Source organism: Dendrobates tinctorius, unplaced genomic scaffold (assembly GCF_039654945.1).
Source record: "Dendrobates tinctorius isolate UK_male_01 unplaced genomic scaffold, ASM3965494v1 ptg000265l, whole genome shotgun sequence".
Taxonomy (NCBI): Eukaryota; Metazoa; Chordata; class Amphibia; order Anura; family Dendrobatidae; genus Dendrobates; species Dendrobates tinctorius.
Window position 1 is genome coordinate 6,960,651 of NW_027361932.1, and position 20,485 is coordinate 6,981,135.

The 20,485-nt window shown below is 46.9% G+C and overlaps 1 protein-coding gene across 5 annotated transcripts in view; it reads right to left on the minus strand.

Annotated features, from left to right (window-relative positions):
* The window catches only part of TANGO2 (transport and golgi organization 2 homolog), a 349,095-nt gene that overhangs the window by 229,696 nt on the left and 98,914 nt on the right, over positions 1 to 20,485 (minus strand). For 3 of the 5 annotated variants that reach the window (XM_073559053.1, XM_073559054.1, XM_073559052.1), the window contains exon 2: positions 11,193 to 11,330. The exons of the other annotated variants lie outside the window; for them this stretch is intronic. In XM_073559053.1, the coding sequence (XP_073415154.1) occupies positions 11,193 to 11,248 (56 nt within the window). In that variant the 5' untranslated portion in view covers positions 11,249 to 11,330. The remainder of the gene's footprint in view (positions 1 to 11,192; positions 11,331 to 20,485) is intronic. 5 annotated transcript variants of the gene reach the window in all.

The following is a 20,485-nucleotide window of genomic DNA, read 5'->3' on the forward strand; positions in this document are numbered from 1 at the left end:
GCATGTGTTTGAGAATAGGGGGTTGGCAAGTCTCAGAGGAGCAGCGTGGTTGTAAACTTTTTTATTCTAGCTTTAGCTCGCTGCAACGTGCACACAATCAGGGCACAGGAAACATCCACAATGTCCTAACACAACAGCTTGTGTCATTGCTGCTTAAATCACATGTCCATCTCAATATAAAGAGCTGACAACTTGTTTTAGCACCATTTTGACAATGTAACAGCACAGAGAGGCTGCTCCTGTCGCTGGGACTGGTTGTGGATAGATTTTAGCTAGTTAGCTCGGTGGTTGTTTCTAAGTCAGATAGTTTACATAGCTAGTGTCCTGTGTGGCTGAGAAATCGACCATGCTTCAAGCATAAAGATAACAAATGTAAATTTTTGGTGAAAAATCAACAAGTGGGACACAACTGTGAAGTTGAACGAAATTTATTGGTTATTTTAAATTTTTGTGGAAATTCAAAAATTGAAAAGTGGGGCGTGCAATATTATTCAGCCCCTTTAACTTAATACTTTGTTGCGTCACCTTTTGCTGGGATTACAGCTGCAAGTCGCTTGGGGTATGTCTCTATCAATTTTTTACATCGAGACACTGAAATTCTTGCCCATTCTTCCTTGGCAAACAGCTTGAGCTCAGTGAGGTTGGATGGAGATCGTTTGTGAACAGCAGTTTTCAGCTCTTTCCACAGATTCTCGATTGGATTCAGGTCTGGACTTTGACTTGGCTATTCTAACACCTGGATACATTTATTTGTGAACCATTCCATTGTCGATTTTGCTTTATGTTTGGGATCATTGTCTTGTTGGACGACAAATCTCTGTCCCAGTCTCAGGTCTTTTGCAGACTACAACAGATTTTCTTCAAGAATGGTCCTGTATTTGGCTCCATCCATTTTCCTATCAATTTTAAACATCTTCCCTGTCCCTGATGAAGAAAAGCAGGCCCAAACCATGATGCTGCTACCACCATGTTTGACAGTGGGGATGGTGTGTTCAGGGTGATGAACTGTGTTGCCTTTACCCCAAACACATTGTTTGGCATTGTTGCTAAAAAGTTCGATTTTGGTTTCATCTGACCAGAGCACCTTCTTCCACGTTTGGTGTGTCTCCCAGGTGGCTTGTTGCAAACTTTAAACACTTTTTATGGATATCTTTGAGAAATGGCTTTCTTCTTGCCACTCTTCCATAAAGGCCAAATTTGTGCAGTGTATGACTGATTGTTGTCCTGTGGACAGACTGTCCCACCTCAGCTGTAGATCTCTGCAGCTCATCCACAGTGATCATGGGCCTCTTGGCTGCATCTCTGATCAGTCTTCTCCTTGTTTGAGATGGAAGTTTAGAGGGACGGCCGGGTCTTGGTAGATTTGCAGTGGTATGATACTCCTTCCATTTCAATATGATCGCTTGCACAGTGCTCCTTGGGATGTTTAAAGTTTTGGAAATCATTTTGTATCCAAGTCCGGCTTTAAACTTTTCCACAACAGTATCACGGACCTGCCTGTTATGTTCCTTGGTCTTCATGATGCTCTCTGTGCATCAAACAGAACCCTGAGACTATCACAGAGCAGGTGCATTTATACGGAGACTTGATTACTGTCATGATCCAGGTTGGATATGACAGAGAAAATGCAAAAGTAACCTTTTTTTTCTGTGAGCTGTTTGCTCAGGGTTGGTTTTGCCCTCGGTGGCCGTTAAGGGTTATTACACAGTGGTGTCTTTTTCTTAGTTTTCCCCCGGTGGCCATTAGGGTCATTGCACTTTGGTTATTTTAGTTTTGTGCACGTAATTATAAAACAGGTGTGATTGCTCTATAAAAAAGTGTCAGGTGTGGTAATCACGGTTGGTGATAGTCCTCAGTTACAAGCAAGCCTGGGTGAAGGAGAGTCCTGGAGTGGCAGCTACGGTGTCTGCGAGGAGGGCTGGCATGGCTTGGTGGAGTTGCAGCTATGGTGTCAGCAAGGAGTTCTTGCATGGCTTGGTGGAGTGGCAGCTATGGTGTGGAGCTGCACTCATAATGCTGGACTCATATGCTGGACTCTGTTTGCTCCAAGGCTGCACTATGGTGTTGGATCCGGTCGAAGGAAAAGATGAACGCAGGTGGTGGGCTCTGTTGCTGGGAGAGTAAGCAACAGAGCAAAGCTAAGTGGTGTTCCCCTGTTTTGTCTCTTTTCCTTATGTGTGTTTTAGTGCAGTGGTGGGATTAGTTTCCGCACCGTCCACTTCACTAGTAAGGGTTTAGGTACAGGGCGAGTCAGGGTTTAAAGGTATCCTGAGCGGCGCCCGATGCGGAACCAGCCTAGGGAACATTAGGAGTGTAGAGACACTGACTCAGGGGAGTGCAGGAGGTCTCCACTTCCCCAATCCCCATCGCAGGGCCACCATTGTTATTGTTACCCAGGTTTTCCCTTTTATTGTTTAAATTCGCCTTACTGGAGGCGGGGTTTCCAGACATACGTGTATTTCTGAAATTCGCCTGTTGGAGGTGGCGTATCCAGCTGCACGTTTTATTATTTACATTCGCCCAACTGGAGTCGGTGTATCCAGGGTCACGTGTGTCATCTAAATCCGCCCTGCTGGAGGCGCTTTGTCCAGCCACGCGTGGCCGTGACATTTACACACAGGTGGATTATATTTATCATCATTAGTCATTTAGGACAACATTGGATCATTCAGAGATCCACAATGAACTTCTGGAGTGAGTTTGCTGCACTGAAAGTAAAGGGGCCGAATAATATTGCACGCCCCACTTTTCAGTTCTTGAATTTCCACAAAAATTTAAAATAAACAATAAATTTCGTACAACTTCACAACTGTGTTCCACTTGCTGTTGATTCTTTAAAAACATTTATATTTGGTATCTTTATGTTTGAAGCATGATATGTGAGAGAAGCTTGAAAAGTTCAAGAGGGCCAAATACTTTCGCAAGGCACTATATAATATATATATATATATATATATATATATATATATATATATATATATATATATATATATATATATATTTTCCTTTTCACCCCCAACGGGAGTGGTCTTTGTTGTCCTTTCTCATTCTTGGGTCTTCTACCAGGGGCCAGGGAGTTTGAGGGTTCTGCACAGGATCTAAGTTGGTCCCAGCATTGCGGTTTTCTGGACAGAGTTCAAATGTTGCTCCTGATATCTGTTGTAGCCATTGTGAGACAGTGACCGACATTGTTGTAAATGGCCAGTATGTGTCGCAGAGGAGGAGATCCTCTGTGCTGTAAAAGCCTGAAATGCTGCTCTGGGACCTGTAGTTCCACGAGCTTTGATTTGTTTATAAAGGTGGGTGTATATATATATATATATATATATATATATATATATATACACACACACACACACACTCATATATAGTTTCCTCCACATCCCACATGTATTTCACATAAATAAAGACCCCACGGGTGTCCCAATCAAATATACAGTTGTGTGAAAAAGTATTTGCCCCCTTCCTGACTTCTTATTCTTATGTATATGTGGGATGATGTTTAGCTTTTGGAGGAACTTTTGGTCTATTTCACTTTTCTAGGTAGGTCTTATTTAAGGCTAAGTTCACATTTGCGTATATGCGCTTTGCGTATCATCTGCATGAGCAAACGCATGTCAAAACGCATGCAAGTGCTGCGTTTTTTATCCGCATCATCCGCCTTAAGAAACGCTGCGTGTGCATGCGTTTGTATGTGTTTGCGTTGTTATGCGCATGCATTTAATATGACATCAGACAAAAAAAATAGGCGTCTCATGTGATTTCTGTATGTATTTTGAATAACGCATGCGCATCCCAGTTATGAGTTTGTTTGTTTTTTATGCACTCATCCGCATGCCTGCTCATTTTTGACGCCTCAAAAATGCAACATGTTGCGTTCGCCGGACCACGCCGCACACCTTGAAACGGCGCATATCCATGCATACATCAACCAGCCTAAGACCTGTTTCACACATACGTTTTGTAGATCAGTTGTAATCGGCGAAAATGGCGGAAAACTGATTCGTCTCCAATTTCACAGCAACGTGTGCCACCAGACCGTCGTTTTGACGGATCCGGTGAAGGTTGAAGTTTAAAGGGAGAGAGAGATTTTAGCGGCTCCCGGAACGGCATTTATGGGTTAAAGTGCATCCCGGAGTTAAGATTCCGGGCATGCGCGGTTCAAAGGAGCAGATCGTCAAAGACAAAAAACGTTGCAGGGGCCGTCTCATCTGCCCGGGAGCCGCTAAAATCTTGGCGGATCCGTAAAAAACGGGTGGGACGGATGACCATCAGTCAAGATCCGCCAATAAAGTAAGTCTATGGGAGAAAAAAACGGATCCGCACCTTCTTTGGCGGATCCGTTTTTTAAAAAAATTGGCGGATTTTGACTGAAGGGAAAAAACGGAAGTGTGAAACAGGTCTAAGGGATTTCTTGATTGAGAACAGGTGTGGCAGTACAGTAATCAGGTCTGGGTGTGGCTAGGGAATTTGAGCTCAGCTTACCAAAGATGTGATAAACCGGATAATTTATGTTTTATGGGGCCAATCACTTTCACACAGGGCTCTGTGGGTTTGGATTTCTTTCTCCCTTAATAATAAAGAACTTCATTTAAAATGCTGCATTTGATGTTTACTTGTGTTTTCTTTGTATAATATTTAAATTTGTTTGTCACACTTAAGGCTATGTGCCCACGCTAGCGTTTTTAAACGCTCAGGAAAAGGATCCCCTTCCCAGAAAACGCGCGTCTTTTTCCGCGCGTTTTTTGCGCGATTTATGACGCGTTTGACGCGTTTTTTGACACGCGATTTCTGGGATCATTGGGGATGGCAAAAAACGCTCAGCATTGCGGGAATTAATGAGCATGCTACGTTTTTAGCCGCTAAGCGATTCCTGAGTGGTTAAAAACGCATGCATTGGCACAAAAAGCCAAAAACGCATGCTAATTAATTTGATGCATCTTTTAAGCATTTCTGCAGCGTCTGAGCCGGCTCAAACACTGCGGAAACACTTAACAAAACGCATCGTGGGCACACAGCCTAAATGTTTCAGATCCTCAAACATGCAAAATAATAGGAAACTAGGAAGGGGGCAAACATTTTCACACAACTGTATATATATATGTAAAATACTGCAGACTTGTGCGTATAATAAATATTCTTTATTATTAGTCAAACACGTTTGGTCTCAACTTGTACACTATATAGTATAAGGAACAAATAATGTTAAGACATTAACCCCTTTACCACCCAAGGTGGTTTGCATGTTATTGACCAGGCCAATTTTTACAATTCTGACCAGTGTCACTTTATAAAGTAATAAATCTGAAACGCTTCAACGGATCCCACTGAATCTGAGAAAGCTTTTTGGTGACATATTGTACTTCATGATAGTGGTAAAATTAGTTCAATATAACTTACGTTTATTTGTGAAAAATCGGAAATTTGCGGAAAATTTAGCAATTTTCAAACTTTGAATTTTTATGCCCTTAAGGCTGAGTTCACACGTGGCGTTTTTTTCGCGTTTCCGCGACGGTTTTAACTGCGCGATTTTGCCGCAAAAACGCGAAAAATAAGCATCCCATGCATTCCTATGGGATTCCGCAATGCTGTGCTAATGCTGCAGTTTTTACCGCGGCGGAATCGCTTCGCGGTAAAAACCGCAGCATGCTCATTAATTTGCGGAATCGCGGCGATCCCGCACCCATAGGAATGCATTGTTCCGCTTACTTCCCGCACGTGGCTGTGCACACCATGCGGAAAGTAAGCAGAACAATTGCGGATGGTACCCACGGTCCGGAGGAGAGGAGACTGTCCTCCGGGCTTTGGGTACCATATCCCTGTAAAAAATAGAATTTAAAAATAAAAAATATTGGTATTCTCACCCTCCGGCGTCCCGCGCAGTGTTCCAGCTTCTCTTCACGCTCTCGTTCCCAGTAGTCCTTTGCGAAAATGCCCGCGATGGCGTCCGTTCTCGCGGGATCGCGAAGTCTCGCGGTAATTCGCGATGACGTCGCGCGAATGACCGCGAGACATCACGATCCCGTGAGAACGGACGTCATCGCGGGCATTTTCGCAAAGGATTACTGGGAACGGCTGCGCGGGACGTCGGAAGGCAAGAATAACACTATTTTTTATTTTTTTTTTACATTCTATCTTTTACTACTGATGCTGCATAGGCGGCCTCAGTAGTAAAAAGTTGGTCACACTAGTCAAACACTATGTTTGACGAGTGTGACCAACCTGTCAATCAGTTCTCCAAGCGATGCTACAGATCGCTTGGAAAACGCTAGCAATCTGCAAGCTAATTACGCTTGCAAAATGCTAGTTTTTCCGCGTGAAAATCGCGGGAATTCAAAATGCGATTTTCCCGCGGACTGGAATTCCGGAATTCTCGCGGTAATTTCTGCGAGAGTTCCGGTACGTGTGCACATAGCCTAACCCCTTTCCAACATGTGGCGTAATTGTGTGCACATGTCGGATTCCCTGTTTGGTGCGGGCTCCAGCGCTGACCCTGCACATTTCCGGGCACATGACAGCTGATCTATAGTTCTATAGATCTATAGTTGACATGTGCCCGCAACAGCCAAGGGTGGAATCGCGATCCATTCGCGGCTGTTAACTAGTTAAATGCTTCTATCAATCTGACAGCGGCATTTAATTCGCTCTTACAGGTATGGCGTCGCTAATCCCTCCCATCGGCGACCCAGTCACATGATCGCGGGTCACCGATGGGTCGGCAGCAAACCTCTATGTTTGTCATTGACAGATTGTTTTGAGTGTCACCCCGCGGTCGGCTCTCAAAGCAAGTGAGCATTTCTGCTACACAAAGGCGATCTGATTATCGCCTGTGTGTAACATAGGCGATCAAAGTATTGCAGCTTCTAGTCTCCCATGGAGACTATAGAAGCATGCAAAAAGTAAAACAAGAAAAATAAAACAAGAAAAAAATTCAAAAATACACATACCGTATTTTGTGGATTATAAGACGCACCCCAGATTTTGAGGAGAAAAAAGGAATAAAAAACTTTTTTTTCAATAAAATGGTGGTGCCTATTATAATGCATGCGTCTTATTGCTTTCCGAGGGTGGTGGCTGCGGTGAAGCGGAGTCCCAGGGTCACTGTTGGAGGAGGCATGAATGGCACGTTGCTGCAGGCCGGGATGAGGGGGTGTTCCGCTGCAGGTGAAAATGGCTGCGGTGCTCTGTGGTGCGGGGGGGGAAGGGCACCGCCAGCATTTTGTGAAACCCAGGAGTCCCCCGCACATCCATTACTGCGATGCGGTGGCCTCCGGGAATATGGCCGACAGGAGTGTCGCATGCACAGATTGAGATTTCAGCAACGAGATTTCAGGTGCCAAGATCCTATCTCCGAGATCTCAATCTGAGCATGCGCCGCCCCCGGTGGCCATTTTCCCGGTGGCCACCGCACCGTAGTAATAAATGTGTGGAGGGCTCCGGGAAAATTGCCGCCAGGGGCGGCACATGCTCGGATTGAGATTGTGGCAAAGAGATCTCAATCTGAGTATGCACCGCCCCGGGCGTCCATTTTCCCGGAGGCCACCGCATTGCAGTAATGGATATGCGGGAGGCTCCGGGCTTTCACAAAATGCCGGCGGAGCCCCCCCCAGCACAACAGAGCACCGCAGCCATTTTCACCTGCAGTGGCACACATTGAATCACCCCATCATCCCAGCCTTCGGCCTGCAGCAACGCGCCACTCTTGCCTCCTCCAGCGGCGACCTTGGAACCCTGCTCCACCGCGGCCGGTAAGGTATATCCGCATTATAGGACGCACCCCCATTTCCCCCCCAAATTTGGGGGGGGGAGTGTGTCTGATAATCCGAAAATAGGGTAGCTATTTCTAGTTCTCCCACTGCCTGTTTCCACTCCTTACTCTTCTCAATAGAGTATAATAAGGAGTGGGGCTCACATGACACGGTGAGCCTGCAGTCCTTATTTTCTAAGCAAGGCGGATTTGAGCTGTTTATTTCAGAATGAATGACAAGTTCAGCAAGTTGGGGCAGAGGAAGAATTGTTTCATAATTGGGGAAGGAAGCAGATTTCTCTGATTACATATACTACAAAAAGTTCTTATATTTGCCTGTACTATTGATTTATGCAAATTTTTCTAAATGTACAGTTCAATTTTAAACGGAATCTGTCATGTAAACCAAAATTATTAACCTGCAGATACAGTCATGGCCAAGAGTGTTTGCACCCTTGAAATTTGATTCAGAAAATGAAGTATTTCTCCCAGAAAATTATTGCAATTTCACAGGTTTTGCTCCAAACTTGTTTATTTCCTTTGTGTGTATTTCAACACAAAAAAAATGAGTAAAGACGACAACTTAGGCATAAGTTCAGACAAAACTCCCAAAATGGGCCAGGCAAAATTGTTGGCACCCTCATCTTAATATTTGGTTGTATACCCTTTGGAATGAATAATTGCATTTAATCGCTTCCTATAACCATCAGCAAGCTTCTTACATCTCTCAACTGGAATTTTGGACCACTCTTTTGCAAACTTTTCCAGGCCTCTCAAATTTGAAGGGTGCCTTCTCCCAACAGCAATTTTAAGATCTCTCCACATGTGTTCAATGGAATTTGCTGGCCATTTCAGAACTCTCCAGCCCTTTGTTTCCATCCATTTCTGGATGCTTGCTGAAGTATTTTTGGGGTTACTGTCCTGCTGGAAAACTTAGGACCTAGTATGCAAACACAGCTTTCTGACATTGGGCACTACATTGCAACCCAAAATCCTTTAGTAATCTTCAGATTTTATGATGCCTTGCACACAGTCAAGGCACGCAGTGCCATAGGCAACAAAACAAAATTAAACATCTTTTAACCTCTACCATATTAGGCTTCATTCCGTTTTCGGTAAACAGAATGATGTGCTTTACAAAAAAGCTCTATCTTGGTTTCATCTGTCCACAAGACGCTTTCCCAGAAAGATTTTGGCTTAAATCACATAAAAAGCCAGACTGCAGTTTGCTAAAATTTATGTCTTTGTGTCAGCAGTGGGGTCTTCCTGGGTCTCCTGCCATGGCATTTAACTTCATTTAAATGTTGACAGATAGTTTGAGCTGACACTGATGCACCCTGAGCCTGCAGGTCATATTAAATTTCTTAGGAACTTGACTGGGGTTACTTATCCACCATCCGGACTATCCTGCGTTGCAATCTTTCAATATTTCTCTGCCGATCATGTTCAGGGAGATTAGCTACAGTGCTATGGGTTGTAAACTTCTTTTTTCAAGCTGCACATCGTGGACAAAGACACATTAACCCCTTATCCCCCAGAGCTTTTTTCGGTTTTCCGCTCCCCTTCTTCTCAGAGCCATAACTTTTTAATTTTTCTGTCAATATGCCCATGTGAGGGCTTGTTCTATTGCGGGACGAGTTGTACTTTTGAACGACACCATTGGTTTTACCATGTCCGTGTACTAGAAAACAGGAAAAAAATTCCAAGTGCAGAGAAATTGTAAAAAAAAAAAGGGAAATTGTAAAAAATGTGGAATCCCACGCTTGTTTTTTCTTTGGATTTTTTACTAGGTTCACTAAATGCTAAAACTGACCTGCAATTATGATTCTACAGGTCATTACTTGTTCACAGACACCAAACATGCCTAGGTTCTTTTTTATCTAAGTGGTGAAAAAAAATTTTCAAATTTTGTTAAAAAAAAAAAAATTGCGCCATATTCCGAAACCCATAGCGTCTCCATTTTTCATGATCTCGGGTTGGGTGAGAGCTTATTTTTTGTGAGATGAGCTGACTTTTTTAGATGCAGATAAGATCTTTTAATCGTCCGTTATTGCATTTTAATGCAATGTCGCGGCAACCAAAAAAAACGCAATTCTGGCGTTTTGACTTTTTCTCGCTTTTCTGTTTAGCGATCAGGTTAATCCTTTTTTATTGATAGATTGGGCGACTCTGAACGCGGCGATACCAAATATGCATATGTTTGATTTTATTTTTATTGTTTTATTTTGAATGAGGTGAAAGAGGGGGCGATTTGAACATTTACATTTTTTCAATTTTTTTAAAAACATTTTTCTTTAACTTTTGGCATGCTTCAATAGTCTGACATGTCCCGGGAAAGATGTGGGTTCACCGCCGGAGCCCACATCAAACGGAGGGAGTCAGACATCAGCGTACTTTTATGACCGATGTCGGAAAGGGGTTAAGATCTCTAGAGATGGACTTGTAACCTTGAGATTGTTGCCATTTTTCAACAATTTTGGTTCTCAAATACTCAGTTTTCTTCTCCGCTTTCTGTTCTCCATGCTTAGTGTGGCACACACAAAGACACAATGCAAAGATTGAGTCATCTTCTCCCCTTTTTATCTGGTTCCAGGTGTGATTTTTATATTACCCACACCTGTTACTTGCCACAGGTGAGATTGCACGAGCATCACATGCTGCAAACAAAGTTATTTACCCACATTTTTGGAAAGGTGCCAACCATTTGTGTGAAATTATGTCCAATTTGCTTTTTTTTCCACTGTTCTTGTGTTGTTCCAATACACCCAAAAGAAATAAACACGTGTATAACAAAATGTGCAATTACAATAATTTTCTGGGAAAAATTCTTCATTTTCTGGTACAATTTCAAGCGTGCCAACACTTTCGACCATGAGTGTATAGGGTTTAATATGCAGGATAATAGTGTTCTGACACTGTACGTCCAACTCACTGAAAGCCCCGCTGCCTTGATGAAATTAACTTTATTTCTCCCAGCAGCATCGAGCTTTCAGTCATAGGGGTGTGGAGATGTGACTTCAGTCACTGCTCAGTACATAGTGAGCGTCGACTGTAACCGCGCCCCTAGTACTGACTGGTAGCCGGCTCATCATTAGGGCTGGCTGTCAGTCAGTGCTGGTAGCACGGTTACAGCTGCCGCTCACTACACAGAGCGGAGACTGAAACTGTGCCGGCGCCACCCCTAAGACTGAAATAGCAAGGCTGCCGAGGGGAATAAAGTTAACTTCCTCCCGGCAAGGGGGCTCTCAGTGCGGCGGCCACACAGTGTCAGAGCACTATTAGCACTACGGGATAATATCAGTTTTACGTGACAAGTTTAAATCACAACACAAAGTGGAATTGAACTGCCAGTGTAAGATCGCTATTGCCGCCAACAAATTGCAAATCATTTCTACATAACCCAGGCATACTTCATTTTGGTGTCTCGGCTGAAAGATTTATGTACCTGTAAGCATTTTTGGAGACTGGACGGGGATCAAACTTGAAAAAAATGATGCACATGAGGCGTTTCTAGTTGGACACAGATGTCTTAATGTGTCACTGTACGGGCTGATCACTGTTTCATAGATGATTGCACAGTTGCCTGCAGACAAAATAAGAATGAAATATGCAAAAATAAAGTAATAAAGACTAGAATACTTTCATTTTTAAACATTACCACCTACTATTGAAAGCCGAGGTTTAAATTTCCCACTGTTCCCATTAGCAGCACTCAATTTTAAACCCAACAGGACACCGAAGGCACATTTGTCTTAATGAACTGCGTTTATCTAGATCATGCCAACACATTGCTACTGCTTCAAATGTCACTTAAATTGGAATTTAATACTGTACTTTTGCATAAGAGACACTGGTAGTTGAATAAGAAATCCTAAAAGGCACAGTAACGCTGAAATTTATTCATAAAAGATACATTTAATATTCGGTTATGATCTTATGTTTTATCTTGAACATGAATGATCATGACACGTATTTACAGCACCAACGTATTTGGCAGCGCAGTAAAGATATTTTCACTACTGTCACCAGTCCTTGTCTCCAATTGCATTCACGATCTAATTTGTCTAACAAACTAAGGATGAGAAGCCATTTGAAATATATACATGGAGATGACGCTTATAATTGCATATGAACTCAGAGCCCTTGTGCAGCAAGAAAACATTGCTATCCATTGAGCAACTGAGAAATTATCATTTTGAAAAAAAATACTGTTGAAAAAAAAAAAAAAAAAAAAAAAAAAGAGTACTGGTTATAATTTAATCACAAAATTTTCTAACTTTGTTATAAGTAAGCATCCTAGAATTTATGTAGTACAGGTCCATCCTTTTCTCTGATGAAGCCCCCTTCAGACTGTTTGGGTCATCTGTAAGAATGACAATCCAGAAAAGAAAAGATGAACGCTACCATTAGTCTTGTGTCATGACAACAGTAAAGTATCCTGAAACCATTCATGTTTGGGGTTGCTTTTCATCCAAGGGAGTGGCCTCACTCACAACTTTGCCTAAGAACATTAATATAAATAAGTAAGGGTAACTAAACATCCTCCAAGAGCAACTTCTGAGAATGTTCTAGGAACAATTTGGTGATGAATAATAATTTTTACAGCCTGATGGAGCTCTATATCAGAAGGCAAAAGTGATAACTAAGTGGCTCAGTGAATAAAACATTGAAATGCTGAGTCCATGGCCAGGAGACTAACCAGATCTTCTTTCCCATTGAGAACCTCTGGTCAATCCTCAAAATACCAGTGGACAAACAAAAAACACAAATTGTGAAACTCCAAACACTGACTAGGCAAGAATGAATTGTCGTAAGTCAGGATATTGGCATCTGATATACATCTTGTCAGGGCAATTTTCATTACTTTTGAAAAACATGGATTTTTGTGATAACTCACCGTAAAATCCTTTTCTCCTAGACGCTCATTGGGGGACACAGGTACTGTGGGTGTATGCTACTGCCGCCTGGAGGCTGACACTAAGTGAAAAAAAGAGGTTAGCTCCTCCTCCACCGTATACACCCTCGCCCCGATTGCGGGCGGAAACCAGTTTGGTGCAAAAGCAGTACGAGATCAAACAAAAATCAGACAACATCAACCTTAATGCAGGTAACAACATGTCTAGAAAATAACCTCCCTAATCTCATACAGAGAGCATATCAATTAAATAAACAGAAGCCAACTTGGCTAACAAGGTGGGTGCTGTGTCCCCCAATGAGCGTCTCGGAGAAAAGGATTTTACGGTGAGTTATCACAAAAATCCATGTTTCTCCTTCGCCTCATTGGGGGACACAGGTACTGTGGGACGTCCTAAAGCAGTCCCTGGGTGGGAAGTTGACTCACCGATCCAAGCTACATGTACCTCCTGTCTAAAGGTGCGCCACCGCTGCTTGGAGAATCCTTCTACCCAGGCTCGCATCCGCTGAAGCCCGAGTATGGATATTGTAATGTTTAGTAAACGTGTGCAGGCTGGACCAGGTTGCTGCAAACCTGTTCCATCGAAGCCTGGTGCCGAAGCGCCCAAGAGGCACCCACTGCCTGAGTAGAGTGTGCTCTGATCCCTGCTGGAATCAGCGCGCCTCTGATGCGGTAGGACTCCTGAATAGCCAAACGAATCCATCTGTCTATGGTCGATTTTGAGGCAGCGAGTCCCTTCCTGCGACCTTCAGGGAGAACGAACAGCGCGTCTGACTGACGAAAGGGTGCCGGCCGCGACACGTACCTCCTGAGTGCTCTCACCAGGTCTAACGTATGCAGGGCCTTTTCCACACGGTGTACTGGTGTTGGACAGAAAGAGGGCAAGACAATATCCTCAATGTGAAACGAGGAAACGACTTTTGGCAAAAAAGGAGGAGCTGGTCTAAGAACCACCTTGTCTTTGTGAAAGGTCAGAAACGTGGCCCGGCAAGGTAACGCTGCCAGCTCAGAGACCCGCCTGATTGATTTTATAGCTACCAGGAACACCACCTTCCAGGAAAGGTATGACAAAGACACATCCTGCAGCAGCTCAAATGGAGCTTCCTGCAGAACACTTAGGACCAGGCTAATGTCCCAAGCATCCATAGGTGCCTTATAGGGAGGTACCAAGTGGGAGACCCCCTGGAATGAAAGTCTTTACCTGCAAGTTGGTAGCAATCCTGCGCTGAAAAAGGACGGATAAAGCCGATATCTGTCTCCTGAGAGAACTGGGGGCCAAGCCTGAATCTAGGCCAGACAGGAGAAAAGCCAAGATATTAGGGATGGAGAATCTCAGTGGAGAACAACCGTTGCCTCGACACCATGCAAAGAAAACCTTCCAGGTGTGGTGGTTAATTCGTGCTGAGGCAGGCTTCCGGGCACTAACCATCGTAGCAACCACTTTGCACCCAAACCCCACCAGCGTCAGAATCCAAGATTCAACGGCCAAGCCATCAAGAGTTCAGGTGGCAGATCGCCCCTGAGAAAGCAGATCTAGGCGCTCTGGCAGTCGCCATGGCACGTCGACGAGCAGCTGCACTAGATCTGCGTACAAAGGCCGACGAGGTCAGTCTGGGGCCAGCAGCATCACTGGCACCCCTTCTGCCTTGATCTTCTTGACGACCCTTGGAAGTAGTGGCAGCGGGGGAAATAGGTATGGGAGGCGAAACGGATTACATGGCAGAACCAGCGCATCCACGGCGATTGCCTGTGGGTCCCGGGACCGAGCGACAAATGCGGACACCTTGGCGTTCACCCTGAAGGCCATCAGATCCACATCCGGTGTTCCCCACCGTTGGCAAATCTGCTGAAAGACCTCTGGGTGTAGTGACCATTCCCCGGACGCAAGCCCCTGCCGGCTGAGGAATTCTGCCGCCCAGTTCTCTACCCCCGGGATGTGGACCACCGATATCACCGAGCGGTTCCTCTCGGCCCAGCGAAGCACGTGCCCTACCTCGTGCATGGTTGCCCTGCTGCGGGTGCCCCCTTGGTAATTTATGTAAGCCACCGCCGTGGCGTTGTCAGACTGAATCCGGACGGGGCGGCCTGCTAGAAAGTGATGAAACCGTTGCAGAGTCAGCCGGATCGCCAACAAGTTGATCAGGAGACGTGCCTCCTGCAGTGACCACAGTCCCTGGGTCGTGTGATGGCGAAAAACCGCTCCCCAGCTGAGGAGGCAGGCGTCTGTTGTGACCACCAGCCACTGATCTGGGGGAAAGGGTCTGCCCTGAAGAAGGGAGGAACTGATTGTCCACCACTCTAGTGACTGTCTGACCTGAGAGGACAACCGGCGCCGATGATCGAGCGTGAACGGGTTCTTGTCCCAAGATGACAAGTGGGCGTGCTGCAGGGGGTGAAGATTGAACTGGGCGAACGGGATCGCTTCCATCGCCGCCACCATTTTTCCTAGAATTCTCATACAGAAACGGAAGGTGTGAGGGACTGGTTGGCGCAGTACCCACACTCCCTGCCGGAGGGCTAGGGCCTTGTCTCGAGGGAGAATTACCAACCCTCGGCAAGTGTCGAAGGTCATCCCTAAAAAGGAAATTCTCTGAGCTGGAACAAGGGATGACTTCTTTACATTGACCAACCACCCTAAGCGAGCAAGAGTATCTAGCGTGATGCTGACACTTTCCTCGCATGCCCGCCTTGAAGGGCCCTTGACCAAGAGGTCGTCTAAGTATGGGAATTCGACTATGCCCCAGGAGTGCAGGATGGCCATGGGGACTGCCATGACCTTTGTGAACATTCTGGGGGCAGTGGCTAGCCCGAAGGGCAGCGCTGCAAACTGAAAATGTAGACCGTTGATGGCGAAGCGTAGAAACCTTTGATGCGGAGGGAAAATGGGGATATGTAGATGAGCGTCCTGAATATCGATAGAGGCCAAGTACTCTCCCTGCCCCATTGCCAATATGACTGAACGAAGAGACGCCATCCGGAAATGTCTGATCCAGATAAATTTGTTCAGGAGCTTTAGATCCAAGACGGGCCTGACAGTCCCGTCCTTTTTGGGGACTGCAATCAGATTGGAATAGAAGCCTTCTCGTTTTCTGGTACCGGAATGATGACTCCGTTGTGGCTCCTAGTAGAGACTTTGCCCGGGTATCCGCTTTGGGAAGACAGGAAAGAAAAAATCATCGTGGGGGTACCTGACAAATTATATTGTGTACCCTGTGGACACCAGCTCTCTCACCCATGTGTCGTGTGCGACATTGAGCCAGGCGTTGTCAAACGGGAGTAGGGGGCCGCCTGCCTTGCTGGTGCCGCCTGACAATTGCCCCGAGTCATTTGGCTGAAGATCTTTGGGACCTGGATCCCCTCGACCTGGACTGGTTAGTACGCATCCTCCCCAGTGGATTGGCTCTATATGAGACCTGTTGGTACCTATTCTGGTTGGGGCACCCTGACGCGGCGGAATAAGCCGCCGTAGTCCACCTTGGGTTGCGAAAGGCCTGAAAACACGCCTGAAACTGGTGACGAAAAGGCGGTTTGACCTTTTGTTGAGGAAGAAAACCGCTCTTGCCTCCTGTGGAGTCGGAGATGAGCTGATCTAACTTCTCTCCCAACAGGCGGCCACACTGGTATGGTAGCGCTGTCCAGGACTTTTTTGAGGCTGAATCGGCCCGCCATGTCCTTAACCATAGTACTCTCCTAATGGAGACTGCATTTGCGGCTGCAAGTATCGCGCAGTTGGCAGCATCTAAAGATGCATTGATCAAGTAGTCCCCCACCATGGCTATCTGATTTGTGATTTCTGATACTTCAGCTGGTAGGTCTATGTCTTGCAAGGCTGTATTCAATGATTCTGACCAAGAAATCATGGCCTTGGCTACGCACATAGCTGCGAACGAGAGAGAGAGTGCTGATCCTGATGCCTCAAACACTGAGCGAGCCAAGTTCTCTATGAGACGATCAGTGGGATCCTTAATAGAAGAACCACTAGGTACGGACAGTAGAGTTTTTGTAGCCAAGCGCGACACAGTTGGATCCACCGTTGGGGATTCCGTCCACTTTTTACGGAGATCCGGGGCAAAAGGATACCTCGCCTCCAGTGCCTTCTGGCCCGAGAAACGCCTGTCCGGCCGTTCTCTGTGTCGTTGCACTATGTCCTCAAATTCAGGGTGAATGCAAAATACTCTATAGGGACGCTTGACTCTCTTAAATGACACCTTATGGCCCAAAGCCAGAGTGAAATCATCCTCAATCCCCAGAGTCTGGTGGATGGCTTCTATGAGACTGTCAACCGTTTCCTGACCACCTGGTGTATCTAGGTCAAGTGGTTCGTCCGAGTCGTAGTCTGAGCCTTGCTCGCTATCGACTGCCGGTGACGGGGAGCGAGAAGCACAGCTCACGGATACCGAGGCACCGGATGGACCGGGAGACGCCGTGTGGGTTCGTTTCCCCCGGGTCTGCCTGGAGTGAGAGCGGGCCCTGCAGGCCGGAGGCTCCTGTGAGATAGAGGACCCCTCTAAGACAGGCGAGCCACTGTCCCTGCCCCTATCTGGGGCCCGAAGGGACTCGATTGCCCTTGTAAGTGATGCCATAGATTGCGACAGTGATAACGCCCATTCCGGGGGACTTGGTACACTGGGCTCGGTCGCAGGGGAGGGCTCCTGAGCGCGTTCGGACTCGCAGGCTTCGCATACTCGCTTGGTCTGCGCCCGTGGAAAAGCGGACAGTCAGGAGATACATGCAGTGTATAAGAACGTATGCGTCTTAGGCTTTCCTGACATGCTGTACCAGTCAGTCACCCGTGCTGAAAAAAACGCCGGGGGAGGGCGCTCTTTGCTTCTGTTAGCGTGGCCTCTCTGTGGGGCTGGAGGGCAGCACTTACCCCAGTCCTGTGTTCCCTGTGTCCTCAGCGTGCGAGGCGTCACTTCAATCTGCGCGCCACCACTGCGGGCAGGCCCCCAGAAGAAAAAAAGGGATCCTGGGGGGCGGTACTTCCGCTTGCGGCCTAGCTTCGTCTGAAGCTGGGGCCTTAATCTCTTCGGCGTCCGCCCAGGTCACGGGGGCGGGGCCGCCGTGATGCGACGCCTGGGGCGGGGACTTACAGCCGTGGCCTAGCGCCGGCTGAAGCCACAGCCTCGATCTTTACCATCTGCCCGGGGGGGGGGGGGCGGGAGGAACCGCCGAACCCCAGAACCAAGGCCGGGACCGGATTCACCGCTGCCAGACACCCATCTCTGCTGCTGCCTGGGAGAAGCTAAGGGCTCCAGCCCTGTGCCGCTGCAGGAGCCCTCCCCGGCCATCCACCTCCGTCCAGCTCAGGTAGAGGGGAGGGGGGCCATATGAAAAAAGGATGGTGCAGGCACCATAGCTCCATCTAACCCCTTCAAGGGGTGAGGAGAGGGACCGTCTGCCGCCTTGCCCCACCGCAGTCTTAGCATTGGTGGGGCAGTGGGGGCCGCACGGACTACGCTTGTGCCTCTGTGCAGCCTAGGGTTTCAATACCCTAGGGTGGACAGGGCTAAGTCCGGCATCATGTCCCACGGTGCGGGAGAGGATACGTGGAGGGACACCCGTTGCTGGTTTGGGGAGATCGGACCCCTTCAATAGGGTCCGTCGCCCGTATCTCACCTCCGTGGTCTGACAATATCCCACAATGTGGGAGAGGATACGTGGAGGGACACTAGCACATGCTCGCCCGTTGTTGGTTTGGAGAGATCGGACCCTTTCAATAGGGTCTGTCGCCCCGGTCTTATCTTCATGGGGAAAAAGAAAGAGAAAAAAAAAAAATCAGTCTGAAAACAGACAGACGTGTGCCTCCAACAGACACTAAGCAAAAAACCGGCGGCAGTAGCATACACCCACAGTACCTGTGTCCCCCAATAAGGTGAAGGAGAAATAAGGGTTATCACAGTAAATATTACCTCTTTGCATAAACATTATATATTTCTCAATAAAAGTGTAAACTTCTAGAATGCTTAAACCATATATACTGGTGTATAAGCAGAGTTCTCAGCACATTTCTTTGTGCCGAAAACGCCCCCTTCGGCTTATACACGAGTCATTGTCGCAGGAAGCCGGCAAAGGAGGGGAGCAGCGGGTCACAAAGGCATGAGCCGGCAGGGGAGGGGGAGTGGCGGCGCAGCAGGCCACAGAGGCAGGAGCCGGCAGCTTTGGCTAAAGCCTGGGCCGCTGCTAAAGAAAAATGAATATTCTTTTCTGTTACAGCGCACGGTTACAGAAGCAGCCGCCAGCTTCAGCACACATCCTACTCACCTTCCTGTGCGACCTAGCTGCATCTCGTTCTGGCGCCAGCAGCTCCTGTGGCCGTGCGATCACGTGGCCACGCTCATTAAGGTAAAGAATATGCACTCCTCTACACTCCCATAGGCGTGGAGTGAATATTCATTACCTTAATGAGTGGAGACATGTGATCGCTCAGCCACAGGAACAGCCGGCGCCATTACAAGCTGCTGCGAGGGCGCGCAGGAAGGTGAGTAGGATGTTTGTTTGTTTTTTAATAGAAACCATGCATACAAGAATAGGGGATAAGGGGATGCATACAATGATATAATGATATTGACGGGGAGCCATGCACACAAGGACAGGGGAGTCATGCACACAAGGGCAGGGACGGGGGAGCCATGCACACAAGGACGGGGACGGGGAAGCCATGCACACAAGGACAGGGACGGGGAAGCCATGCACACAAGGACAGGGACGGGGGAGCCATGCACACAAGGACAGGGACGGGGGAGCCATGCACACAAGGACAGGGACGGGGGAGCCATGCACACAAGGACAGGGACGGGGGAGCCATGCACACAAGGACAGGGACGGGGGAGCCATGCACACAAGGACAGGGACGGGGGAGCCATGCACACAAAGACAGGGACAGGGGAGCCATGCACACAAGGACAGGGACGGGGAGCCATACACACAAGGACAGGGAAGGAGGAGCCATGCACACAAGGACAGGGAAGGAGGAGCCATGCACACAAGGACAGGGACAGGGACGGGGAAGCCATGCACACAAGGACAGGGACGGGGGAGCCATGCACACAAGGACAGGAACGGGGGAGCCATGCACACAAGGACAGGAACGGGGGAGCCATGCACACAAGGACAGGGACGGGGGAGCCATGCACACAAGGACAGGGAAGGAGGAGCCATGCACACAAGGACAGGAACGGCGGAGCCATGCATACCAGGACAAGGATGAGGGGACAATGCATACCCGGCTTATACTCGAGTCCATAATTTTACCCAGTATTTCGTGGAAAAATTTGGTGCCTCAGCTTATACTTGAGTATATACGGTAATTACACTTCAGCAAACATAGGAACATCTAAAAAGGTCAAAAAAGACTAACGCAGCTAACCTTGTGAAACCAAAATTTGTGTCAGTCTCAAAACTTTTGGCCATGACTCTATCTTCTGACAGTATATGCCCAACAATGGCAACAAGTGCACCCTGTACCTATGTATCACACGTTGTGTTTTTGCTGTATTTTTTTCTGCAGGCAAAACAGTCTCTCTTGGCAGTAAAGAAGCTGCTTACAAAAAACAGGTTTTGCTGAGTTTTTGCTGCAATTTTATTGTCTCTGTTTATAACATTAGTGCCCCCAAAAAAACATAGAAAAAGAAACCATATAGGAAAACTTAAATAACAAGCTGCCAAAAAACCCCACAGCCATGTGACTTGGGGTTTAGGCATAAAAATTGGACACTCCTAAATGCACATATGAAACACAGAGAAATTTGAGTACAAAGTCCAAAAAAGTGCATAAAAGGTATAAGTTTATTAAACGCATATGTATCAAATACACTAATAGT